Source organism: Neodiprion lecontei, chromosome 5 (genome assembly GCF_021901455.1).
Source record: "Neodiprion lecontei isolate iyNeoLeco1 chromosome 5, iyNeoLeco1.1, whole genome shotgun sequence".
Classification (NCBI taxonomy): Eukaryota; Metazoa; Arthropoda; class Insecta; order Hymenoptera; family Diprionidae; genus Neodiprion; species Neodiprion lecontei.
The window spans coordinates 8,899,113-8,927,090 of NC_060264.1; the positions used below are offsets into that span (position 1 = coordinate 8,899,113).

The 27,978-nt window shown below is 39.5% G+C and overlaps 2 protein-coding genes across 4 annotated transcripts in view; one reads left to right on the top strand and one right to left on the bottom strand.

Moving 5' to 3' along the window:
* The window catches only part of LOC107221052 (NAD(+) hydrolase sarm1), a 186,762-nt gene extending 179,619 nt beyond the window's left edge, over positions 1-7,143 (bottom strand). Inside the window, exon 1 of one of the 3 annotated variants that reach the window (XR_006904758.1) lies at positions 6,802-7,143. Coding sequence is in view for 2 of the 3 variants with exons in the window: in XM_046742179.1 (XP_046598135.1) it covers positions 6,802-6,918 (117 nt within the window). In the remaining variant the exon portion in view is untranslated. Of the gene's footprint in view, positions 1-877; positions 1,002-6,801 lie in introns of those variants that run through there. The other 2 variants (XM_046742179.1, XM_046742186.1) reach the window with 2 other exon arrangements.
* Positions 7,144-14,738: 7,595 nt separating this feature from the next.
* LOC107221511 (mast/stem cell growth factor receptor Kit-like) lies at positions 14,739-27,280 on the top strand. The gene is made up of 12 exons (XM_046742190.1): positions 14,739-15,037; positions 17,917-18,507; positions 19,003-19,311; positions 19,378-19,677; positions 19,981-20,087; positions 20,174-20,324; positions 21,400-21,624; positions 21,718-21,874; positions 22,792-23,038; positions 23,193-23,524; positions 23,621-23,726; positions 24,499-27,280. Exons 1-12 carry the CDS (start codon positions 14,941-14,943, stop codon positions 24,613-24,615), a joined length of 2,739 nt encoding a protein of 912 aa, XP_046598146.1. The 5' UTR covers positions 14,739-14,940; the 3' UTR covers positions 24,616-27,280.
* The last annotated feature ends 698 nt before the right edge of the window (positions 27,281-27,978 follow it).

Genomic DNA, 27,978 nt, shown 5'->3' on the forward strand with positions numbered 1-27,978 from the left:
AAGTCGACACAAAATCATTACAAAAGCTTCGGGAATTTTAATTTTCCAACACGCGAAAATCTAATCTTTTCTGAATCCAAAAAGGTGAAAATTCCAGAACTTCTATATCTATAATACATTTTGAATTCCTATATTTCTGTCCATTCTGACGATTGTATACTTTGGTGATCTGCATTGTAAATTTCTGTGAGAAATGCCGCTTGTGCAATGCGTCGCCGTTTCTATTTTTTTACCCCCACCCGATATTACGCAGCACTGAACGAGGCAGAGGTGTGATAACGTGTTGGCAGACACTCACTTTCGCGTGAAGCATTGAGAGAACTCTTGTGATTAGTGCCAATGACCGATGCGACGCGTACGCTTTGCCAACACTTTTAATATATTAGTGAAAAGTGCTTTACAATTATCTTGGGTAATACAGCAAAACGTTCAACTTCACCGTGTTAAAGTCTGCGAAAACGTTTGATGAAATAATGTTTATCATAGCAACTCTTTCGCATATTGTATTTGTAATAACGAATAGAATAAAAAAAAAAAAAAAACAAGAAAAACGAAACAAAATTTAAAAAATTGAGGTATTATACGTTATAGACATAATCGAGTGCGTTACAGGAAAGAGAAATATATTCAATTAGATTTCGTAATTTTGATCTGGATTCAATTGAATTTAATTAAATTACAGCCGATTACGGATATGATGATGACGTATGGTAACTGTAATTGATTACACATCAATCGATCGTATCGTTATTCAATTCCAGATTCTAAACTTGAACAATATTTACGGCAGAGCGCATGAAATATGTCTGTAGGAAATATAGAGAAATTCTAAGTTGATCTAACTCCGTGTGTACAACAGCGATTGAAGAATACTCACCTTTTTCTGATTCACACAGCAATGCGCGTTACCCATAATTTCCTGCTCCTCTCAGGCCATCCAGTGCAATTTCATATCGACGAAGAGAGAACGAAGAGTTTCACGTTAATGGATCAAGGAACCGTTATATTTTTCTACATTTTTTTTCTATTCAAATAATTTCCTTTCATCATGCACAACTCTGACCGATTTTAAAACCACTTTTATCAATTCTCATATGCACACTCACTTGTATTCATTGATTTAAAATATCGAGTTTAGCTTTCGTTGGTTTTTAATTTTCTTTTTCATTCCTACAATGAAAATTCACAGATATTCAATATTCAAGCGTATTATACACGGACGTAATACGTTGGTATAAAATATTACGGCGTAAGCTTTCACGGACGCAATGGTCATGATGAAAATTCCTCGTGTAAAAGATTTCGCGGGTCCGGATAGCGAGTAGCTTACTTGTTGACCGAATTCCAGAATAATCGTCGCGGCTTCGATATTCTCCCGGTCTTCGTTACTTCTCTCCTTCGTTCACTTCCACTCACCGCACAATCATACGATCTTGTCGTGAAATTCCCTTTTCTCATCTCCCGGCACTTTTTTCGCGCGAATAATCGTCTCGCGCCAAGAACAAGGGAACCTCATTCGAACCTTGGTCTTTGAACCGCAGGATATAAAAACGCAGACGAAAATCGCAACGGTTCGCAGTCACCTAAGCCGTTGTCGTGTGCGCGACGCATACACGTCCAGACATTTCTTACGGCGTTCGAGAATAACGCTATGAATAGCAAAAATTGGATAAAGTGGTCATCGTCGAGGATAGTCGGCGGTCAGGGCGAGGCGGCAACGGCCGAATATTTTCGCTCGTGTCGGTGATATCATTACGCGGGATTCTCAAACGAACTTGACCGCCGGCCGAATACGACACAAGACGCACGGAGGGGAAACGAGCGAACGCAACGTGCGAGGAGGGGGGGAAATATATCGCCAAACTTTAACAATCAACGACACGACGAAACGAATCTCGGCAGCTTCTTTTTTTTACTATTTTTCATTTTTATTTTTACCTCAATTATGAAAAGTCATAATTCTCCAACGAAGTTTTCGGTCTCCTTTTCATTCGGCAACCTTTAACCTGACACTTGCGAATATTGTGTATATAGTCACTAACGACGATCACTTATGATTGATAACGTCGGCGATAATTTGACTGGAATCTTGTAAGTCCGTGGTGAAGATCACGACGAATACTAATTTGGATATTTTTATTTCTTTTCTTGTTATTACTTTATCGCAGGAGGTTGGTAAAATGAAAATTACTATTTTCTTCCGCAATCGAGTTACGATATTAGAGTCTTGTATCGAACGTGGATCAAATTATTGGTATGGCAGCTACGACGACGATTCCATCAATAATGCAAAAATTGAAAATACTGGAATTTGTTTCACAATGCCGGCATGGTGATATATTTAAATTCACAACGTTGCATCGATATTCGATTATAATCAAAACATTGAAATATTGATGAAAATTTGTAACTGCTTTGAAACCAAGCATCGATGTAGCGAAGATTTTGATTGTGAATTCAGTATTTTCTATTTTGGTGTCGAGAAAAAAAATCTATGCGGCTTAGGGACATGACAATCTGACACATAGTCGACGTACGTGTATCTCGTAATAAAATTTATAGTAAAGTTACCGATTTTTTGGTTCACCAACCTCTTGGAAGGGGAGACGTCGACGAGGCGAGAAAAGCGAACGGCGAGTGCGAATTTGCGAAGAGTGAATATTAGAGAGCGAGAGTCGCCGGTTCTCCCCGGTAAGAAACGCGGACGCGAAATGAAGCCAGAAGAGTCGAGGCGTTAGGATGTCGAAGAGACGCGACCGACAGTAACGCGAAAGCTCGACGAGATTAGCGACGTGAGAGAGGCTAGCCTAGCTTCTAAGCCACAGCCGTTTAAGCTTTCAGCAAATTGCGACCCGTGAATAACGATTTTCGACTCTACGGTTTCAACACTTTTACAAGTTCTTCGCGAACAACGGTGCTGCGATATTTTAGCAACTTTGTGAAAGATTAATTTCATTTTCCCTCATCGTGATGAATAGCAGTGCGTGGAAGAACGGGGAAAAAAATTAAGACCGGAACTTGTACGAAGAAACCTAAAAATCGATTGCAAAATAAGATTGTGAATGTCATGTTTTACGCTCACGTTGAGGACTGCGGATTTCATCGTTAAAGTGTCAATTTCTGCACGCAATTATTTGAAATGTGAGTGATTGATTGCTGGTTAAATTCTGTCGAGAGTCGGGGAAAAATTTAATGACGTTTCTGTTTCGATTTTTTTTTCAGATCTACGATGAAAAATTGAAAAGGCTTTCGTTGATATAGTCGCACGGTTCGGAAATTTTTCATTTTTCACTATTCATTCTTGTTTCAACTTTTACAATAACTGTAACAACACGACCTTGCAGGAAACTATTGCATAAATTACGGTGAACTCACTGTTTAGTTTATTCGTGATTCGTATTTCGTATAGTTGATGTTATATCGTCGACATTTAGGAGGAAACGTAGTACGTGAAACTCACTGTCGACAAAGTTTTCTACGTACAAAAATGTGAAAATCTCGGTGAGCGTTTAATTCAATAAATCATTCAACAGTATGTTCGGCGCACAGTTTGATGCAAAAACAAGCAGATTGACGAATATATTTCGACCATCACGATATTGTAAACTTCCACCATAACAGTCAAACAAATCGATCAGGCATTTGAACGAAGTAAAATATCAAAACAAATTTACAGATTCGAGTTGGATGAAATAGCAAAACGAATACCCGACAAACCACTCCGCTGCAAAAATATCGAACTCATGCATCTTACGTACTAAACATAGCTCTTCGTCTGTACAATCAATCGTAGCCGGATGTAATGTGAATTAAAAAGCGATTCTAACAGTAGATCTAAAATTCGAACTGTAGCGAACAATTGAAAAAAGTAAATCGCCGATTTCGACAATCTTCGATCACTTTTCGACGATTTATGGACAGCGGGACTCGCCGGAATTATTGCGACTCGGTAATAAAACTTATTCCTCGCCATTGCGTCACTTTCGACAGTTATTATGGCTCAGCCATCGACCGAGCAACGTCAACGATTATCGCATCACGTGCGCACGGAGGAATCGAAAGATGGTTACATCCACATCGACACGCAACGAGTTCCGCAATCGCTTCGCGTTTTTCCCGCAATAATGTGGCGCGCGCATCTTTGCGGGCCTCACGTTGGGCCCAAAGAGGAGGGGGGACTTGTCACGTGGCCCTGGGGCCATTCGATTGGAAATTGAATCTACGATTCCGATTCATTGTTATTGATTTCGAGCGGCTTGCCGAGATTTTTACCGCATCGCGATGTCCTTCCTGATTTATGGTGATTTCCGGCGATTTGAAGAGATTTTCATTGGCATCGGTGTTCAACGAAATCAGGACAAATAACTGCATTTCACTTCGAAAGCTTGGAATCCACTTCTTAAACTAGATTTCGACGAACACGTACGATCGCTGACGCGTCCATGAAATGTTGATGAATTTGAGAAATTCGTACGTTTGCTGAAAGACTTGAAATTGCAACGATATCCACGATATCACGCGATTTCAAATAATTCTCGGTGATTTATACCTAAACATTGCATTTGCCTCGATTGATACCTCGTTATTTCGAAGAATACGCTACCGTTACCCTTCATTGATAATTTCCATTTATACTTCGCAAATTTATCTCTGCCACGGATGAATGGGATCTTGAAATTCACGCAAATGCTGCCTACTATTCGTGAACATTCCGTGATTATGACAATTAGCAATCCGGTATTTAGAAGTGTAGGTTCGTTGAGACGCGTTTTGTTTGGAAGCCACGTTTCGTTTCGTCTTTCACTTACGCACGGAAGACGTGTTGTAAACATCAAAATACTGCTCTAGGTATGAAGTTTATTGAATCCACTTTTGAAAAATTGCAGACTAGCACTTTTTTCATTCGACGAATGGGGTAAGACGAAATTTCTGTTTCAGTTATCATCACTCAGCAGCATTTCGCATGGCAGTAAATTTTTGAAGAAAAATAATCACGGAAAATTAACTTCTGCCAATGAGTCGAGGCTCTGAACGCGATTTACTTATGATTCTGTGCAAATTTAACAACACGTGATATATGCCTGTATGACCACGTGACGGTATTCGGTTCAGGGATAGAAGTCACGGGTTATATACAGAAATTTTTTCATCCTGACGATAATTACACAAAGATCTCATTATGCGTCGAAACGGTTTTTCCTGTTTTTCCCCCAAATCGAGGTGATTGTTCAAAATAACTTACATCATCCTGCGTATCGTGTCTTTGAATTTCATGCATATCGGAATCATGTCCCAACAAATCGTCCAACCTAAAACAACGGTGCTAAAATTGTTCAAGTGCTTTATAACGCATGGCAAGTGTACGAAACCTATCAGAAAGTTCAAGTAACCGTGAAAAAAAAAAAAAAATTAGTACCCATAAAAATTGGCAGTGATTGATGACAAATGATTATCGACACGCTCGTGGCTGTCTATCGTAGTCGAGGGTGTGTATAAAAAGCTTCGGCGGGTTGCGTTCGCTTGATCGTGAGATCAGCGAATCTGGCCGTAGTTCAAAAGTGAGTCTATCACGAATAGCTGGTATGTTACTCACCTGAAGTAGGAAACGATGGCCACAGATAAAATACACGGTTGAAGATCACGGTTGGTAAGTATAGACACGTATGAATCATTACGATAATATGCGCGTCACAAAAAAATTGAGTGGTAGAAACAAATTTACTGTACCAATTCATTCAGACGTTTCCGTACGAGTTACATCATCATTCCCGACCGAAATTTCTTCGGACAGAATGAACTCATCGGTTGACTTTCATTATGCGCTTTACGATTTGCCAAAAATTCTTACGCAGAATTGAAGAGTATGATTATTAAGTAAATTTTACGTACGTTTTTGATGCATAATCATTGGGTGGTTCATGATTGACAATATTTTGACTGTTTTTTGAGAATATTTCGTTTCTGTTAGTGTAAATCCGATAAGCGATTACGATTTCACTGATTCCAAAAATTCAAGAAATTTGATTGAACAGAGTTCGTATTCAAGTGCTTGAATAGATGATTTAGTGGTCTTTGAAGTTCCTTCTGCGACTCACTGCCAGTCGAAATATTCAAATAAAAACCAATGAATCAGTTCAGTTGACAGTAAAATTATTTGGTGACGGAATTCGGTTAAAGGAATTGCAATTGAACTGGAATTATCGGAGGTCAAGATAGTAACGCTGCTGTAAGCTTTGTGAAAAAAACGTCGATAACGTTTATCACGTAATTCCACTTTAACGTAAATTGTATCGCGTAATACATATTCAAATCATTCGAAAGACGCAACCTTTCGTACCTCACTGATATTACTTGAATTGAGAATCAAATTCTTAATTACTCATGTCGTCTGGTTACAGATAACTGTCCAACTAAGTAATTCACATTTTTGATCAATCTTACAGAGTGTTTTTGGCTGGTCGTTAAAATTGTTTCAATGAAATTGACTATAATTGACTTTGACGGTAGGTCGATAAAAACGTGTATAATAGCTAATTAAGAAATTGAAAGTTGTTTGGAAACAAACTCTTTCTGGCTATTTGATTGGTTACATCAAACATTGCGTCAAATCAGTTGATGATTCAATGATTCAAATGAATCAGTTTTATACGCATACGTAACGAATTCATGGCTGATCTGACTTTAAATAAACTGGCACCGAATACCTTGATTCCGTCGTTAATTTTCCTCTCCTCGACGATTATCAGAATGATTTATAAATCATATAACAACCATTATGGGTACCGATTATTCACCACTTACCTTTCTCGCAACTGGTGTTGATCCTCTTCTGGAACACCTGCCGTTTCGACCACGCGAAGGATGAGCTCTTTTCGAGTTCACCGCATCTCGCAAAATTTTTCTCGTTCCATCTGCCATAGTTGTCAAGGTAAGAACAATTTGAAACCAGAAATGGATCGCCGCGCAATTAACGTAATCCTCGCTTCGTGTCACACCGTCGATTGAACTTCGACGCCGAATTGCTTTCCCAACCGAATTTCATTAACAGCGATCACTAAACTGGCAACACTGAATTCTGATCATTTCCGCACTGATCGATTGTTTTATTTCCAGACGTAGCAACGCCAAAAATCCGTCTAGTCTCTTGATCAGCACAACGAAATGCTCCAGAGTTCTTCGAAAAAGTGCAACACGGTGTCTCTTGCTGCAGACTTGATCGGAGATGCAGCCCACGCAAAAGAGATAATTCTGTAAATTTCGCAGCCTCGTTTCGTAGCTCAAATCAGCGAAACGCATCTTCTTATTCCATTTTTCCACCCACCTTCGAACCGGCGCACTGCACCTGCCGCGTCACTGCAGAATTCCTCCGAACTCCAGACGAAACATTCCGGTTTTGGTGAACTCTCTTTCGGATGAAAGATAGTGGTGATTGTATTTCGTAAAATTATTCTCTAACGTGTTATTCTTGATTTACGAAGGTTGGTACTAACTTCACAGACGTGCAGGTTGCCCCGTCGTATAAACTGCGCGAGAGATATGATTTGTTGGGAACAATTTACTCCAAGAAGAAATCACTTCGTACTGACCAAGCTGACACGGTTTAGAGTTCACGCGAGTTGTGCGGCCTTATAATTGATTAAACAGACTGGTGTGTACAGTGCGGTGCTTGATAACGAGTAAAGTAAGAATTCGAACTAGATACTCCCGGTATCGACGACGCGATACATTCACATGATCAACGTTTTGTTGCTGATCGAGTAGACTAAGACGACAAGAAGTACAAATATGTAGGATTTCAATTTATCAACATGTCTCGATAAGTGACTAAGGAATAAGCCACAATAAGGCAAGAATGTTTTTCAGGTTTTCAAATGACCGAATAGTTGGACAGTGATTAATGCGAATAAACTAGTGATAAGTTTACTCAGGCACGACCTTGCGCAACTCGATCGTTGTACAAATTTGCAAACGCGTTTCGTCTACCCACGTGCAATTTGGCCGTATGATCCGGACCTAATTACACTTCCCTCTCTCATTAATCAGAATTTCACACAGTTCAATTACGTCTTATTATTTAGTTATCTCCTCGTCACTTACGCTCGCGGGTCTTCAGGCACCGATATGCTGCAAAGGGGTTCTTAACTTTGTAACTTATGGCGTCCGGCAAGTGTAGATTGTACGAAATAGGTGCGTGCAAGTATTACAACGCCGACTCACGATCAGCCGTGATTTCCGTGTGATATTATACAATCGCGATTCGGTACTAGTCACTTTATTGATCAACGCTGTGAAGGCGTGTAGAATAAGGAGTTCGTAAATTAACTCCAGTGACATTTACAACCTTGTAGTACACTGTGAATATATAAAGTGTTCTTCCTCTTCGAGCACAACTGTAAGAATGTCTGTAAGTGTGTTTACATTTTGGAATCTTACGCTTCTGATGCGAAGCCCGTAAGACAGTCAATGACCGTCTAATATTGAAATGCGGATATGCATTATCAATATTAATAATAATCACGAGGCATTTTTCAAAATTATATGTTCCACAATGAAAAATGCCTCGTGATTAATATTAATATTGATAATGCATATCCGCATTTCAATATTAGACGGTCATTGACTGTCTTACGGGCTTCGCATCAGAAGCGTAAGATTCCAAAATGTAAACACACTTACAGACATTCTTACAGTTGTACTCGAAGAGGAATAACACTTTACATATTCACACATACTATCACAGCACAAGAAAACAAATTTGAACTCACTGGTGATGAGAGGAATTAACGACAACAGAGTCAGGGCGGCTAGGTGGTCTAGTGGAGTAAAGCTCCGGTAAAGCATCGCTGGATACCAGGTTCGATTCCTGGCTCCGTCGTTAATTTTTCAAATTCACCAGTTGTTCAAAATTATATGTTCAACTTGTAGTACACTGTCTAAGGGTATGCATAAGGTTGCCTTATGCGTATGTAGTAGTCGACGTCACAACATGGTCAAGATCTCAGAAACCGTCGCTGTACACTACAATCGGAGTAGGTCAGTGTTGCTGATAACAGATATAAGATTCCTGACGGGCTGAACCGAATTCTCGGCCTTAATGATTTTCGATGTTTTGTCTAATGGAAAAATCTACAAAAATCTAGTTTGTTCTAGGAAGTGGAAGTAAAATGTACGATCTGAAAAAATACTTTCTTCTTCAAAAAACATACAGGCTTATGACGATCAATTAAGCAACGAATGAATGTTCGGTAGATCCCAAAAATCGTCCGTCGGACGGGTGTCGGGCGCAAGTTGAAAGGAGTTGTGGAATTGTGATAGTGATTAATTCTCGACTTCTATAGGCTAGAAGTAGCTGATCATTTCTATCATTCGCACCAACTAATGGTACTTCAAGGTATCCTAAACGAGATCGTTGATGATCGATGAGACAGATGCCGACATACCGTTAGCCGGTAACCTCAAATGACTTCGGCAGGTGAATTGTGGGTCAGTAACTAATTAGAATGTTTCTTGTTCGAAGTGTTTCTAAACGTTGTAATAAAATCTATTATCGTAATAAAACATTTCAGCTTCGGTTTTATTCAAACCCATCAAACGCATCAAGAAATCACCTTGTTGGGTGCCCATTTTTGACGGCAGTTTTCTCCCGTCTGAACCGTTTATTAGCAGAAAGGATTAAAAATCGGAGGGGTCCTTTTACCTAGGGTATCATCGTCAGTGAAGAAAAATAAATCTCTACTACTTTGCATTCTTGTTTTTTATGTATACTATATACTTACAACAAAACAAGGATAGTACGCAATTCAGATCGCTCATCATGTGATTGAAAAATACGAAGACGATGGGCAACTTTCAAGAATGCGCGCAGTTTCAAATTGTGAAACGATGATTGCGAGATGTTTCCGATTTACCGTGCCGTGATTCAGTTATACATTTGAATCACGTATTTCGAGGTATTTTTATCTCGGAAATCTGCTGATCAGCTCTTCAGATTTTCTCCTAGAACGTAGAAATCTCCGAGAGTTAATTTTAGGTAATTGAAGTATTCATTGCCATCAACCCTTGGTTCAAAATATACACTTACTTGCACAATCTTATACGCTGTGGAATGACCACAGGTGTCGATAATTATCGAGATTGGGTATGAAAGAAATGACTGTGATAGAAGGAGTTATATTTTTGATATTGGACGTTTTAAGATCATCAACTTACTGCGATAGAAAGTAATTGAAGCGTAGATATCCATTGACGATAGCACGCCACACGACCCCTCTAGGACGACCGCATCTGACATGAACCCATTGTTCGTCGAAATGAGTCGTTAGGGTGGCAGGAGAAGGGTGCTGGACGCCATTCCAATTCATTTTGGCGGCTAGGCCGCTGGCGTTAAATTCAATACTATCCAATTTGTTCATGACGATAACTAATTTTGGAGTGAATTTTTGCTTGTCGGGGTTACATTTATACAACAACGGGCTGGGTATCGACGGGATCGTGAATCGCGCAAGTTTGTCAGAAGGGGGCGGATAAGAGTGCGACGTTTGTGACGAAAAAATTATCATACGCTTGGCGCGAGGAGTCGCGAGGAGTTGCGACCATAGGTTACGCCAAGCGCGACGGTGGGGGAAATTGGAGACTGGAGGCACGGAGGATCTACTTAAACAAAATCGATACCACGATTACTCTACTTACCATCGTGCACCGACTTACCGAAGTGGGCAGTCTTCATACCGACCGCTCGGCTCACGCGTGCGCACAAACGCAGAGTGATGATCTACAAACGTCATCGCATGGCTACTAGTGGAATATTCCAGAATTTTCGCCCAATCTCTTCGCATGCAACATTATTATTTTTAGATTTTTATGTGCCAACTCAATACGTCAAGTCCTGCGGAGATGTCGGCTTCAAATTGAAATCCGTTCCATCGCCTATGCGAATTGCTATCGGAATGTCGTTTCGTGTTCCACCTGCAATGGTTACAAAATTGAAATAAGATACGAGTTCGAATGACGCAGACGAAGAAGCGAGCTTTTAAGATTTTTACCTACGCTTGGCGATAATATTAGAAAAATGGTGGTATTTTTTTCTAAAAAAATTGTTTACGAATTAGCGATAACGAGACGACTAGTCTGTATCAAAATAATTCATACTACCTGACATGAACCGGTGAATGGAAATTCAGACTTCGATTATGATGTTATGGTCAAAAATGGATGGTAACCATCAACAAATTAATCAGTATGTCGAACAAAAATATGTAAAAAATTTTCTGTCGTTTAACGCTGTGTGATCGGATATGTGTGACAACAAGCGGCTTGAGGCTGAACTTGAGCGAACCCTCGATCTTTCCGTTTACATATTGCAGGGTCCAAGTTCAGAAAAAAGATATGTTAATATCCAATTCGGATTTGGAACTACCAAAGTCAGATCCGTGATGACGATTTTTCCAATTTTGAACTACTATATCGAATCCATCGTAAAAAATCTTGGAAGTTTTACTTCGGATTTGTTATCGGTGATCCAAGAAACCTTCGCTCACTAATTTCTACCTGAATATAAATATTTTCATATTGTTTTCACCATATTGGATTCACGTTTTGAGTTTCGAAAATCTAACTTCCGATTCGTGATCAGCGATCAAACAAACTTTTGAGTATGAATTTTCATCATAATCCAAATGATTTCAGGTTGTTTGCAATATATTAAATACGCCAAATGTAAATTATACAATTCTCTCTTCAGAATCGCTATCAGCGAACCCAAAAACGTGCGCTATCAATCTTCATTCATTCGAAAACACTATCAAAATATCGGTTGATTTATTTTATTTTTGGAAATTTTGTCATTTTCACATGTCTGAGCCAATCGAAGCTAAAATGTAATCAGTTCTAAGCTTGGAAAAGCCGCGTCGATTGAGACCAAAATCTTTGAGATCCGGTAACTCGAGAACGAGATATCGTCGGAGAAATAAATTGTTCACACGCACACACAATTGTCCATCTGAAAATGGTCGGAGATGATTCCCTAGATCTCGAAACGTTGAATCCTAGTAAAATCTCAGCTTTCCATTTTCGGGATGATTATAATGAATTTCCTTTTTCTCTGAAAACGGAGAAGGAAAGAGTTCGAAATGAGGGCCAATGAGCTCCGCCCACTGTTGTGCAACTTAGCGAATAACTTCCTTATAATTCATTACGTTCGTGATTTATGAAAATAGCGATGATTTGCAATACCTATTCAAAAACATGCAGATAAGGTATCTGTGTGGTATCGGAACTTTGGCACAGTCTAGTACCTATATCTATGATACGATTGGCCATGATTAGAAATATTATCGACTTGAAAAGCGACTCTCGTTTGTTTCTACTAAATACAGCACTAATCCACGTCAGAACCTTAGCCACACACGCCTGCAAACTTATGGTCACTTGTGCATATTCCAGACGCGAATAGCGCTGGGCAAAACTGAATGTGAAAACTGATAATGAATACTGATCAGAACTGGTCGCTACGCCCCACATATTGTACAAAGCCTTCGGCAGATCTGCCAAGACTTGTAATCAGATATTCAGATACTAGATAAAAACATGTTATTGAAAAGGAAGCCATTAAATGGTTTAAATTCGCAACGATTGCCATAACACGAGTCAGAGTATCTTGGTATGAGAATATTTCAAAATGCGGCGCACTTCCGTAAAAACCTGTCAGTCATCCTGACAAATGTTTACTTCTCCATTCCGTCGAATTGGCGTGTAACCACGACCACTTCCCTGTTTGCCTGTTCGTTTATCGCCGCGAACAACGCAGAACGACGCATGTCGAGGTTCCTGTTTCGTTGACCACTGATACGATACTTTTCTGGGTGATGTCCTGTTGTTTCACGCTTCTGACATGGACTGAAAGTTCATAAAATTAATCCGACTCAAGGTTTCCTCTTAGTGTCGATATCCCTGAAATTCATCACTCGTTGTTGCGAACTCGAAAAAGGGAAATATATTTAGCTGAATTACATCGAAAAAAAATTAATTTTATAGATAATTTTGATACAAAATTATTAACGGGACACGACAGTCAATGACGCCTCTGTTCCGGAGTCAGGTCACCAAGGACCTCTCACGTCACCGTCTCAACGGTTCACGGTATGGAGAGTTTCCACGCCGCGTAGAAGCAGACGCCTCTGATATGCATCCGCGTATCCGCGTATTCAACTACAAATTGACGGACTCCCTTCTCGTTTCGCTGTTGCTTGGAAACCGAAATCTACTCAACTGTCTCGAGCACTTCCGGTCGTCACCGTGTCTAGAGCTCGACTGAAATAGCTGAAACCCAGCGCGCTACCCTCGGCTCGGTTCGTTTCTGCCGGATTGTAGCGTACGACTCCAGTGGCTGATCCAAGAGACTTTTGACTGACAATACCGGGTCCGTTACTCTTACGCACGTTCCACACGATTCCACTCAAACCTCGATCTATAGGTACCGCAAAAAAAATATTTTTATTTTCTGACTTTAACCAAACACCTCTTCCTTCACATTAACATGAACGTGGACATAAATATTTATATTTTATTGTCCCTAATAAGGTTGTCCTTTAATTAGTTGGTGACAACTATGATGTATTCAGGAATAATTATTGTGTTTCGTCCTCCGGACCTTGGATTTTTTTCCCACACTCTAACAGCTACCTTTTACCCTGCGTCCTCTTCTTATCGTCACCTCATTGCCGCAGTTTCCATGCCGCATCGGCAGAATGCTCCCTCTACTCCTGAACTGCAAGTAGCCAGTCCTTCGCATCCTTCCCCCATATTCACACTCTCAAATAATCTTTCATTCGGTTAACATATAAATCCACCTCTCTTCCCTTTTTCCTTCATCAAGTCTTTTCATTGCGCTTTCCATATCTTTGACAATACATCGATTATAGACTCAAGCATTCGACTCCTCGATGCAAGTTCCTCTCATTTCTTCTTATCCTTCGCAAGAGCGCGTGGTCGACGGGTTGCGAACCCGAAATATGCCGTAATAATATCGCCGGTGGCGCAGTCATCGGTAGCCGTTCGCCATGATCACAATTATCTACCCCGTAACAACTGTATTGAGAATCATTGGAACAAATTATTGAAATAAATCGAACTGAATATCTTTGCCGATTCGAAATTTTGTGTATACACCGTAGTATACACATATACCTTGTTTGTTGTCCCGGTTGTAGTCATTAACGGTAATCAGAATGAGCTGATTAGAAAATAGCGGACAAGAAAATTAGTGTAGACGTCATTCCCAGTTGAAATGCAGCGATTTCTTTTTCTGGAGGGTTCAATACTGCAGTAATGGATTTGACCAGGTCCAATTGAACAGAGATTTCAAGTACAATATGAGACACGATACGATTCACTTCGTTGCACCGAGTCGAGAGTGAGAATTCGGGAAACGACAGACGAACAGCAAACTGTGAGATGGCCAATGCAAAGGAAGGCTGCGCGGCTGATCATCCCTCGAATCAGGCGAAATGATTTCTCCAAGCTTCGACCTGATGATTCATCAAAGAACAAACGGCGAGAGAGCGTTCAACAACAAAACTTACTGCACTTTACAATGTTTCCGCTCTGTGTGCTGACATCGCCGACAAATTCACGGTTTTGCGGTTGAACAGCATTCGCCGAACGTCATCACCGTCCGCTTGCGTTGATAAAATGGTTTTCCTCGTTCACTAAAAGGCGCTTTCATTGTACTCAGTAAAATCTACTTCGACAGTTGAAGAGAAAGCGTGATCTAACTAGAAAGTTTGGAAAAACGATCAACGCGAAAAAACGTGCTTAGTTTAGTTGAAAGGCGAAAGGTTACTTTCATTCCATAATAAGAAATCTCCTTTGTATCCAAGGGTGCACAACTCGGTTCTCTTTTGACATTGGATCGCAATAGAGCCGAAGTTTCACGGCACGCGAATGGACGTCATGTCGGGGGATCGTCGAGCCCTGCTGATGATGGTAACATTACTATCTGGTTGTCTCGTTTTGGCTGACGATGATTTTGATATCGAAGGTGAGTGACAATAAACCGGCACTCGGAGAAAAAGTGATACGAAAAATCTAAGTAAGCACATGCCACTGTTATGCGAATTTTCACGTCGTGATTCCAGCATTATGGGCGTTGGTTTCATGCTTTATTCGAACATCCCAACAAGGATGAAAAATTCCCGTCGAGCGATTTTCTGAAACATTCTAACAACCACGCTACAAACTTGTGAAATATGTTTATGAGAAGATATGAAAAAATCCGAATTTTTTCACAAAGCAGAAAATTTTTCGAAAATAACACTTTTCACAACTATTGATACGATCGGAACTGAATGTTTCCTCAGGCGACCAGAAAAACACTTGTGTTAGAATGATCAATGGTTCGAGATTTTCTACAAGAATTCATCAAACATATATAATCAATATTAAGTGCGTAATTATAAAATGCAAATTATAAATTTCAACCGTCACGCATCAAACTTCACCTTCAAATAATCCACCGAGAGAAAAGATTTACAACGTTTCACCAGAATTCCGGAAAACATTACCATTCTGGAAGTTCCGAAACGCGGTAAACGTTGGCACACGCGAGTCCTGAACACTCCGATAATACTAATAGTACGCTACTTTGTTTTGAAAATATGAGAAGTTGCAGAAATTCATAGTTGAGAATAGGTGAAACAGACATCGAGGTCTGACAAATGTTCCTAGATTAAATCGTACGACTCTTACAATTAAATGGTCGACCGAACATCCAAATTAATCACGTGTTCTTGATCCCTTAAGACGAATCCCTGAAACGAATGACGAGGTGAATATCATCCTGCCCCGCTAATTTGAGATTAGCGATGCTGTGAGAATCCACAAGGATCCTGACCAGCAGATAATCATCTTTGACCGATGTTGAGTGCTAAAAAGACTTTTAGCCGTCTTTCAGGCGCTACGGGTCAGATATCAGCCAGAGATTAGCACGTAACAGAACGAACGGTAGTAACGATCACACTTGTATTGCCCTGGCGCCATATGCGCAGGATATTTCTCTCGAGTGAAATGATGTACAGAGCGCAATTGGCAGCGAAAGAGTAACAGGGATATTTCGCTTGAAATAAGTATTCATATTGACAACAATATAATACAGTTTGATGTGCGATAAGGGCGGAAAGTAGGCGATGCGTGAACAAGTGGCGTTTGCGGCACGAGTCGAGGGCAAGTGATCCGAATGATCTTGAAAACTTCGTATTTTTAACGAGGATCTTCCGAATATCGAACAGCATTTTTTTATTCTTTGAGAGACATTTTCATTACTTCGGACGAATCGGAAAACAAATAAATCAACGTATTAGACAGAAATTGTTCCTTGTACTTTATAACAGGAAAATAGAATCCTATTTATTTAACTCAACGTCGGAGTTAAAATCCTCATTGCTAGTCATAAGATTATTTACTGTTAAATTGTAGACTCTTGAGTCAATCTTCGTGTATTTTGTAAAGGTATATCGTATATCGTACATCCACTTTTGGGTCAACCTTTGTACGTGTTACACACGTTTATCGTAAATTTTTTATTACGTGAATCTTGTACATCGGCCACTTTCAAATCACAAATGATTCTCTTGCTGCTCTACCTTTGTTAAGTCTTACTGTGAATAATCGTCAACGACTGGCGTCGTTACACGCCAGACAAATATATAACAGTCGGATTTTGACAACAATTCGCAGGTACAATAAACTTGTATATTCCGTCCAATTCTTCTTTCTATACCCCTGGAAATTCAGATTCTCCCTTCTCTGGGTCCCCAAACGTACCTCCCTGTGAGTATAGTCTAATTGTTATTCGTTTATTATTATTTATTAGCCGATTGAGCTTAATCATTATTTGGTTTTGTTAATTTCGATAATTAACTGGCGCCCTCTGCAATTATTTATTCTGAGCCTCGACGGGAACTGACCCAGGTTGCGTCGAGTGGAAGCGATTGAGAACTAAACAACGATTGAAACAAAATTCTTCGGATTAAGTTCGATAGTTGACACAAAAGCAAAGGGAGTAAGTCGCTTTTGTCTTGACTTATAACTCTGTGAGTTTGAATCAGTGAATATTTACTGTTGTGTATTTTCTGGTAGGACCGGAATAAGGACGGGTTGAGAAATAAAACGTACACCGGACGTAATTGTTCAATAAGTTTCATCTATTTATTCCAGAGGTAACTATAAACGTTTAGGGGGTTTGTACGCGTCCAGTGCCAAGGTTGGACTGACTGTTGATGTATTAATTTCTCCTTCGCCAGCTTATTACCAATACTAGTTTGATATGTACGTTTATATTGCTTTACAGTAGTGATCGCTTTTGAGTATATCATAACATTTACTGATTCCCGATTATGAGTATACCGCTGTCAAAAACCAATGCATATACGAGTACACCGACTCGGTGACTTTTCACTAATTTTTTACCGATTTCCAGTCTATGTACACTGAATTCTTCAGTGGTGAATTTATAATTGAGAATCAGTGAAATATCATTGATTTAAATTCAGAGTGTAGAAAAATGGTCAAATTCTCATCGTATATTTTTTTACGCCGCGTTTTTTTTTTTTGTGAAATACGATTCACAACGCAAAGAAGGCGTGCTCGTTTGCAATGATGTCTTTTTCAATCCAGAGTCGTGACCAATTGAAAATGAACAAACGCGATATTTCTTTTAATGTTTGGAAATTCATATCGCGAACATAATCACGTGAATGTAAGATGAACATCAAAAATTTGATAATTAGGTCTTACCGACTAAAAACAAAGGTTTAAAGAAAAATTCGAAAAGTAAAAATTTCCGAGGGTCAGCCGCCAAGATATCAGTTAGTTTGCGCAACCTTACGAAGCCATTGCAATTTTTCCATATTTTTCGGCCAGGTCGAATAATTCGGGGCGTCGGAGATGTTTGGGCGAGTCCAGGGGAGCCAGCAGCTCTAACATGCGACCTGCTGGGATCTTTCGCTAACTTTGGGTGGCAAAAAATCGTCGGGTCGGCGACAAGCAACGTGCACTTAAGGAAACTCACCAAAACTTGGCGCTTCAACGAGACGTATTCAAGAATGGGTCTATATTTTACAAACGTCTTGGAAAATGACGAGGGAATTTACGAATGCTGGGCAAAAGATTACAAAAACTCGACTAAACGCAGTAAGCGTCAACTTCTTGTCGATTCCGGGACTTCATTTACGCAGGTTTCTGTCGTTGCTTTGGATGCAAGTAGGATTTGTGTCAGATGGAATTTTCCAGGCTATCTAATCGGTCTGTATACGACGCTTGACTTGCAAATCCAGAAAAACGGATCACTTGAATGGCATCAAAAGTATAAAACATCGACTCGCACCTCCAGTGATGTCTTTGTTGCAACAGCATGTAATCCAGACACAGCCTACTGGTTTAAATTTACTCTGGAATTAAAAACAGACGCGACAGTGATTTATTTTTCGAGATGGACAAAGACTGCGGAGAAAGGTACAGCAGATTCTATATTATTGTAAACTTATACTCTGGTGTAAACTGCTCTCAGAAGCTGTGTTTATTTTTTGCATACGAAATCGTTTCAAAGATTTCTTATTGTTCTGTAAAAACAAGGGTAATGGCTACAGCGAGTAGTGTGAATTGTTAGTCATGGGGAAAAAATATGGTGAGACGAGTAATTTCTTGAATGAAAAAGTAGCACTTGATTCGGAAAATAACAGTGATCAGTTGAGAAAATAGCATTGTTGTATGGAACGCCGCATAGTTGAAACTGCTATGAAATACGCACCTTAAGTATATGATTTCTCCGACGAGATAAATTTCATGAATCTGGCATATTCTTTCTCCGGCAATAATATAGAAGATGTCCAGTAAATGTGTATAAAAATAAATGGAATATTTATTTCTTCTCACTTTATTTGGTTAAATATGTGCAAACCCATTTTGTATTTATTTGAGGTGATTCGCTTAGAATGAGTCTTTCTGCAGATCCTGTATACGTACCACTCGTTTCGGTTAAGGAAACGTCTGTCGATTCAATAACGATTGAATGGTCGAAGCCACCGAGGGAGATTGAAAGTATTTTCAACTTTTATCAAGCGAAGGTATACGAGACAGGCATCAATGATGTAAAACAATGGAAGATGACATCATCGACTCGAACCAATTATTTGAAATTCAAGGATCTGACAACTTCAGTCTCTTACAAATTTCGATTAGATCTATGCTTCGATTATGACTGTGATCCACAACTTTACCCCTCTTCCTGGTTGGAAGACGTCGTGCCGAAAGACAGAGGTATTGATGCTACATTAACGGATATGCATTTGTGAGGCAAGACATGATGAATCTTGGAATTTCCAGACCCGAAATTCATCCCGAATGTTTCGGTAATCGAAACGGGTGTCGCTTCAATAACGATTGCGTGGAATGCACCGCCGACGGACTTGCAAGACCGCGTTTATTACTATAAATTAGCGTGGAGCACTGAAAACTTGCCCAACAAATCACTGTACGTGAACAAAACCGAGAATTCCCACACATTCGAAGATCTTCTGCCGAACAAAACTCATCGATTCAAAGTAGCAGCCTGCAGCGATTACAAAACGCAATGCGGTAATTGGAGCGAGGAAAAAAAAGCTTTGACGTACATCACAAGTACAGGTAATATGGAGAACTGATGGAATTTATACGGAAATATGAATAAAATTCGACCTCACTCGCTTCTTTTGATATTTGCCAATCATCGTGGTGTTTCTGTAACTAAACCTGCAAAATGAATAACATTTTTTCTATCTCTCGCTCATCCTAAGCTGCCAAGTTCCAATCGCAACTCGTTTACATCTGTGCGAAACGATAATTGCATTTTTCAGCGAATCCTCTGCCTGAAGTCGGGGTGTATGAGAAAACGTATTCGTCCGATGTGATACACGTATCATAGATTTAATAACGTTATCGCATTTCCAGATTCCAGAAGTGGGGTACAAGATGAAACATGGCTGATTACGGGAGCAATTGCTACTCTACTTGTCATCGTCGTTGTAACGATAGCGGCTTGGAACTTTCGCAGAAAGGTACTTATACCCTGATGAATTCAGTCTTGGCTTTCGTGCCACGGTGAACGGACTGATTAATCGACATGGGACATGTTGTTGCACAGGCGTTGACACGAAAGTTGATCAAAGCAAGACTGGAGTACTTCAATTTCGGGGCCCCGATTCCTCTGGATCCAGAATTGGCTGTGAGCGATCAGGCCGAGTTACTGCCGTACAACAAGAAATGGGAATTCCCGCGGGATTTCTTGAAACTTGGTAACGCGCTACTTTATTTCTTCTCCGGTAGTGAATAGTGATCATCCGTTTCGACGAATCCTATCGAGATGGGCACCATTCAGCTTCCGATAATGAGATGAGCCGAATGAGCATGTCGAAAAGTATTTTTTGTATTCAATCCACATTGCAAGGCCAATTATATTGTATCTGCCAGAAATCGTTTTATTCAGCGAATTACAGTTTTTGTCAGAAGATTGGCGAAACGATTGCGGCCGCGGGTGAAATGTTTACTCTGCAAACTTCGACGGGCCAAGGCGATCGATGTTGCGAATTATATCATAAGCAAATTAGCATCTTGTCGTGAATATCTAGGATTTGACGAGTTGAATGAGTCAAAGAATAAGTGTCGAGAATCAGTAATCGCACCTCGAACTTTCCGCCTGTTGGATCCTCTCACATCACGTGTTCAATCGGCATTCGGGCACCTGGATTATCTTCAGTCCTCTCTGTTAATTGATAGAGTTTGATTGACTCTTACGATTAGCGGATCTTCAGATTTAGATTCATGTATTAACTTTTTGTATTTTGCCACCTCACCGGAACGTTTCTCAACAACGGACCACCGTCGCAGGTTTATCTTGATTTCATTGCGAGTGACGGTAGCTCATTGCTGCATGGTAAAAATGTTATTTAGGTATATGCCAATATTACAGACCAATGAACGTCATTAGTTTCTTGTGTCAAATCACGGGAAAAATGTAAAAGCGGAGTTAATATGTAGATGAACATCAGCTGTTACATCGTAAATAGAGAAATCTGTTTTCATCACACCTGGAAACACCTATAATTCGTAAAATTCTATCCATGTGATCTGAGGAGATCGCCGAGAGATTTTTGCTGCGGACAAAATGGCCAGATAAACATCAGTATTGAATCAGCGGACACTTTTTTCCTGACTTCAATTCATTGACTTGATTTTTCTGCGAAAAAGTTTTAGGTCATTTGGCCACGCATATCCGATTCAGACTATTTCTGCAATACCCAATATGCTCCGTTGAAGTTTTTCCGAGTATACATAATCGGTGATCCGACATGCATGTTATATACCTTTCAGAAGATGTATTAGGAAGCGGTGCATTCGGTGTAGTGAGGAAGGCACAGGCAAAGACGATCTGCTCACGCGAAACAGTCACGACAGTTGCGGTCAAGACGGTCCGACCGACGGCCAACCTGAACTGCATGAAGGCCCTTCTTCGCGAACTCAGGATTCTCGTTTACTTGGGTCAACATCTGAACATTGTCAACCTTCTCGGCGCGTGCACCAAAAATATTGATTTGGGTGAGTCGATTCGCGTAATTTAAATTAAGTTCGTTCTCACACCATACGGCGTCATGGATACTGACACTCACGTATTCCGTTGGACGTCGATAGGCGAACTCTTGGTCATCGTCGAATACTGCCGGTACGGGAACTTACACGACTACTTGGTGCGACGCAGAGTCAACTTCATCGATCAATTGAACGATTCCGGAGAAAAAATTTGCGTTTCGGCTGCCCGTGAAGACGCGATCGAGGTCGATGACGTTGGGTAAGTCGCCCTGGCCTCCAATACTGACATGAATTTTGGTTACCTTCGGCCCATCTTTGTCACATCTCTGTTCTTTCTTATCCCATGTTATTATGGTGGTATTGGAATGAATCGTCGGATGATAGTCAAAACTAGAGTTTCAATGACTTGTGATCGATTGATGTCACGAAAAATATCGTTACTAGTCATAAGCCTATCAAGTTAGCACGCTGCAACCAATTCGCCGTTGATCTCTGAGAATTGTCCATCACCATCGGAACTACTACGCTCATGTGAATAGAATTTGCGAAAACAAGTTATAAGATTATTTGATAATTAAAAATTATTCGAAATCAATATTAAAAATCTTTTGTAAACTATGAGTAGTAGAGTGAAAATTTTAATTTATTTATAAATATATCCACACATGAGCCGTCATTAGGTTTAAAATTCATTCATTCCAGGTGTATATTGTTTAAAACAGTGTATATGGTAATATTGGTGGATATTCTCGAGATTATAAATAATTGTCAATAACCGTCTTTCGTCGAGGCACTATATTTGTTTATTGCACTTTTATTATTTCTCGTTCTATGTCGTCTCTTTTTAAATTTGGGCTTGGGTTTTGGAGTGTTTAATTTTCAATTTAATAGGTATGTCCTCGTAGTTTAGATTTACTTTATTATTTTTAATTGGTCGATTTTGGATCGATTACGATTTCTTTTCAGACAGGAAAACCTCCGCACCTCCTTCCTTCTCGAGAGACGTAGACAAAACCACCTAATTTTCTCCTTAAATTTACGACCAGGTGCCCCACTCCCTGGGTCTAACCTCATCCGATCGCGCCGTGTACAATGAGCGGTTATATTTGAATCATTACAAAGTGTATTAATTCTCGATCTAAGCTGTCCATTATTTTTATTGTGTTATGCTCGCAGTAGAAACACGGACAGACGTTCCGATGGCAATTCGACAATAGTTAACTGCTCGAACAACGTTACTTCCAAGTCTACGGATGCTAGAGTGGACGACTGTTCCGCTAGTATCAGTTTAACGGAACTCAACGCGCCGTTGAAGTATCCAGGTGATCGGACGGATTTCAACTCAAGGCCGACGTGCACGCACGACTTGGTGTGTTGGGCTTGGCAGGTTTCTTGTGGCATGCAGTATCTCGGCGCGAAAAAGGTAGGAAGATAATCGCAAGTTCAATCTTCTTGAGTCAGTAATTCCCAATACTGACACAGCTCACTCGTGGTCTTATTCGCTAGTCTTCTTCGGACACAAAATCAGTGATGTTAGTCGGCGTATAGAATGGAGTTAAAACTGAATCGTGTTTCAGATCATACACGGTGACTTAGCAACGAGAAATATACTTCTCGCCGATGACAACGTGGTAAAGATCTGTGACTTTGGTTTGTCAAAGTCTCTTCGGGAAGAAGAGAATCAGAAGAGCACGGAGAATGGTCCTCTCCCCGTCAAGTGGATGGCCATCGAGTCGCTCAGGGATCGAGTGTTTTCTACCAAATCGGACGTCTGGTCTTTCGGGGTCGTTTTGTGGGAACTGTTTTCTTTGGCGAGAACCCCTTATCCCCTGATAAGACCTGAGGATATGTGCCGAAAACTAGCCGAAGGTTATCGTATGGAGAAACCGCCGTACGCGCCGAAAAGCATGTGAGTGGCAAGCGTCGATTTCACCCGAATCATCAACGAACGAATCCTTCGACTCATACGGATGTTTTATACCACTTTTTCACACCTCCATTCTAGTTACCAAATGATGCTTCGTTGCTGGAAGGCGGAGCCGTCGGAACGACCGTCGTTCGAAAAGCTGACGATCAACATAGCCGAGCTGATTGAGGAGCACGTTAAAACGGTATGCTCAATGTTTTGCAAAAGATTGATCATTCTTACGTATTTCAACCTGACTTGGATGCGTTCCATGAAATCACTGATTCAACCTTAGTTGCTCGTGAAATTTGCAAGTATGTCATCCATCACTTGCATACATTGTAGAGATTAATATACGTATCTATGTATATATTGTTGTTTTTCGCGTTCAAATAATTTTTGATTCATGTACGGGCGTCTGCAAAAAATGCTTGTTACCGGTCGAAAATGAAGCCGCGAAGCGGCTGAGCACTGTCGTTCCAGTTTGAGGGTGTGCAAATACTTCTTTTCTCAAAAAATGGAAAATAGACATTAGCAATAAATATTTAACACGTATTATTTCTTTTGAATTTCAGGAAGAAAGGTCTTGCTGTATTTTTTGCGACCCTTGTATATCATTATTTCTTTGTTATGCGCTTCAGATAATATTTTTGGGCCATTATATTTTTTTTTTTTTTGTGAAATATGAATAAGATAATACGTGTTAAAGGTTTTCTAATACTGGTTTTTCACTTATTCCGTAAAATCGTTATCACATACCTTAATTAAAACTTGTGCCACTGTACTCAGTCCTTTCGAAGCTTCTATTTTGTCCAACAACAAGCATTATTTCCAAGCGCTCGTCGGGAAGTTGAAAATTTTTGAATGTGACACACTCTATATGTACATTTGAAACAATAATATCTGCATTATAGAATGATTTTGTTTTTACGGTGCATGATATTTCACCGCTACGTTGACATGAATACACATTTCAGTTTTACCTGGAGTTGGGTAATCCGTACACCAAGATTTACGCTGATATCTGGAAACGCGAGAGAGAGACTGCGATAAGCGCGGAAGAATCGGGCACCATCGGAGAAGATTTACAATGAAATGAGTACGATCCACCCATCGGATGTCGATTTATGGTTACTTGCCCGGGCATATCACGATGCTCAGCGCGCAAAGATACAATTTTGTCGAAGCGACAGTTGCGCGTAACAATGAACTCAATACACGGAGCTTACCGTTAATATTTGCAAACTGTTTTGATATCTCACTAACTCGTTTTTTTTTAAGCTGCCAGTTTCTTCTTTATTCAGTAGTTACCAATTGTAAGTCTAGTGTTCAGAAATACACCGTAAAGAAGCACATTAGACAAATCACGTGATACATCGTGAATTATATGATTTTCATTAGGAGAGGTTACAAAAGTGAGCTACGATTTGGTATTGTGTACAATGAAAAAGAATGATTACAAAGTTGGTTAGCAATGAAATCAAACTTACAAAAAGAAAAAATCTCTCAATTACCGTTTCGATCGAACGATCTTCGAATCGCAGTCGATTTACCTGAAATGAACGTGGATTTTCCTTCTCTTGGTTAAGCTTGTATTGACAGGAACTGAGCATTTGTAGTAAAAGAGTGTCGCATTCAACTTTCGTTGATCTTGATGATTCGGGATGTGGACGCGAATCGAACTACTTGCTCAAGTCTTTTCTGATAGAATGTCGTTAAAACAATGGACGATAATCAGGGGATTATTAATTAATTTGACTCCAATTTCAAATTAAATACAAGGTCAAAGGGTTTATTCAAAATAAATGGATCAGAACACAGTAACAAAAGTTAGTTCAGAATATTTGATTAGAAACAAAAGTCAAAGGTAGTTATTTTGGAATGCATCAATTGACAGAAGACAAAGTTGGTAATTACCGGTACAAAATTATTTCACTTACGCACTTTGAGTTTCCAAGTAAGAAATGCTTCACCAAGAGGTCAAGATTTAGAAATTTTCTTGTAAGAAGATTCGAAATAAGGATTCAAAGTATCTCATAGAGTTGATCAACTGTTGCACAAGTAGATTTTTCAGAACTATTCTGGTAGATAGATCTCTTCGAAGAGACTCATTCTATTTGAGCACAATGTTCCTATTGGCGTTTGCTTCGTGATTTAAAGAATCTACCGACTCACTGATTGGCTCTGCTCAATTTCAAGGAAGTTGGGCCAACTAGGAAATTGCACAAGTGTAAAAGAAATATTTTGGTCCTCTGTATTCCTGCCTCGTGGGCCTGGGAATAGTGGATCACTATCGCCCACCCCAACTCTGCGATGAAATCTGAGCTAACTTTGTTTTCCGGAGTTCTGACTCCTTCGCTCTTACGTAATAATAAATTTCTAACTGAATCCCAAATTGAGCCTGTAAGCATATCCATGAACTAGAGTATCGATCAAGAATTTTATTCCTTCGACAAGGTGGCGCCTCATGTTCCGATGAGTTTGAAGAAATTGTGTACCTTTCCCCAAGCTTCTTCTAAAGATTTTCTAATCACGTCTTTGTCACTAAGCAAATTCATGGATAATACATGATTATTTGAGATTTGAGCTGTAACTTTTCTTCCTATACCATTTAACACGACTAGTCTCTCTACTGGAAACGTTATATTTTCCGGATAACTTTGCTGAATCTTGATTTGAATAAATTTCACCTGTCGCGAGATTTTCTAGCATTACGCATCTCCACGACTTCTTAGTATTAGTTTATATTTCATCTGGTGCTATTGCTGGTACTAAAATCCGACATGTTCTGTACCAAGCGTTATTAAAATTAAACTTCGTTGATGGAAATACGTTGCATTCGATTTGATTTCACGATTTCACTAAAATATGCGTTCTCGATAACATGAATACTGTTTCGTTGCCTCTATAAAGTGGAAGTTCTTGAAAACATTCATTTATTTCCCTTGTACCGACATCTACCGGTACGCATTCCGCTGTACGTACTAATAAAACCTGGTTTTTCGCATAATAATTTAATTAATAATTCGCATTGTTGTAACATGGCATCGTTATACATATAAAGCAATGATTTGATTCTCAATCGGTCTTTCAAGATACAATAATTTAGAGTCAACGCACATGAAGATGTCCATATTTCTGACTGTTATTCCATTATTCGCTGTGAAAAAATCTCCGGTTATTTTGTCTAGAATAAGAGCTTAAAATGTTCTGTTTTCATTAATATATGTCCGCATAAAGAATAAGTTCCTCGAACTCATAAAGCAAATGTTATATCGTTTGTGGTTACAGAATAGATTTCTTGACCATATTTTCCGACAGAATTTACCTTAATTTTTTGAATTTGTTCGCTCTGAATTTGTTCGCGAAAGATCTCGAAATTTTATTACAGAATATTACATACGGTTCTTCATGAATCTTGGACAATGTGTAAGTCATGACATATAAAAGGGACCTTTGTACCATTCAAATAAGCCCGCCTAACCCAAATACGATTTTACCAATTCAGTAAACGTAAAGCTCTTCGAGAAATAAAGTATTGTACCGACAAACAAGGTCAAAGCTATGAAAACGTGTAAACTAATTTGTCAAAATTGCGAAAGGTGATATGTGGAAAGCGAATGATGAAACGCGGCAAAACTTTTTTATATCTATACATTTTATTTATACACATAATATATACGTTTATACACATAATAATTTGAATGATTTGATAAAATTATTATACCTTTCCTTCTGTCATATTATAATGGTGATGAAGAAAATTTCATCGACGAAATTATGTAATGTTTAATTTGAATTATTGTAATAAAAAACTCGCATTCTTTTACACCGCATTGTCACACGACAATGATCCTGAAGCAAGCTTTGCCCTCATAGCTTTATTTCGTGCGCTCGAAAGAAGACGAAAAATGGAATCCGAGAAGTGTCTGAAATTGATCAAAATCGTGGAAACGGCATTTAAACTTTTGACAAAGAGATCATCACTCGTGCAAATTCAAAAGTGGATTTGTTTCAGAACCCAAAATATCAGGCTTTTGAATAAATTATCACGAAACGACGTCTCGACGATCGAACAGAAAATACGAATTTTTACTACAATCGGAATTTTGAAGTCGGTGATAGCCAATTTTCAACAATTTCGAAACGCGGAGGATGGATTTCAGAAACAACGGAGAAGTGATCAAATGCGATGAGTAGAATTGGGTATAGCTTACAAGAGTTAAATTAGAACCGGAGCCGTTATAAATTTGTGCCAAAAAAAAAAAAACTTGAGCAGTTTGATGCAAGACTCCTGGTTGTCACAAGACTGAAGAGAACGCTATAAAACGTGGAAAATTTAAAAAGAAACTCTGCCTTGACTTGTAGATTCAGTGTAACGAAATTGTGGCGGAAACGAAATTTTTCAAAATACCAGAAATGAAGTCATGTTCCAATCGACGGACGTACAAGAGTGA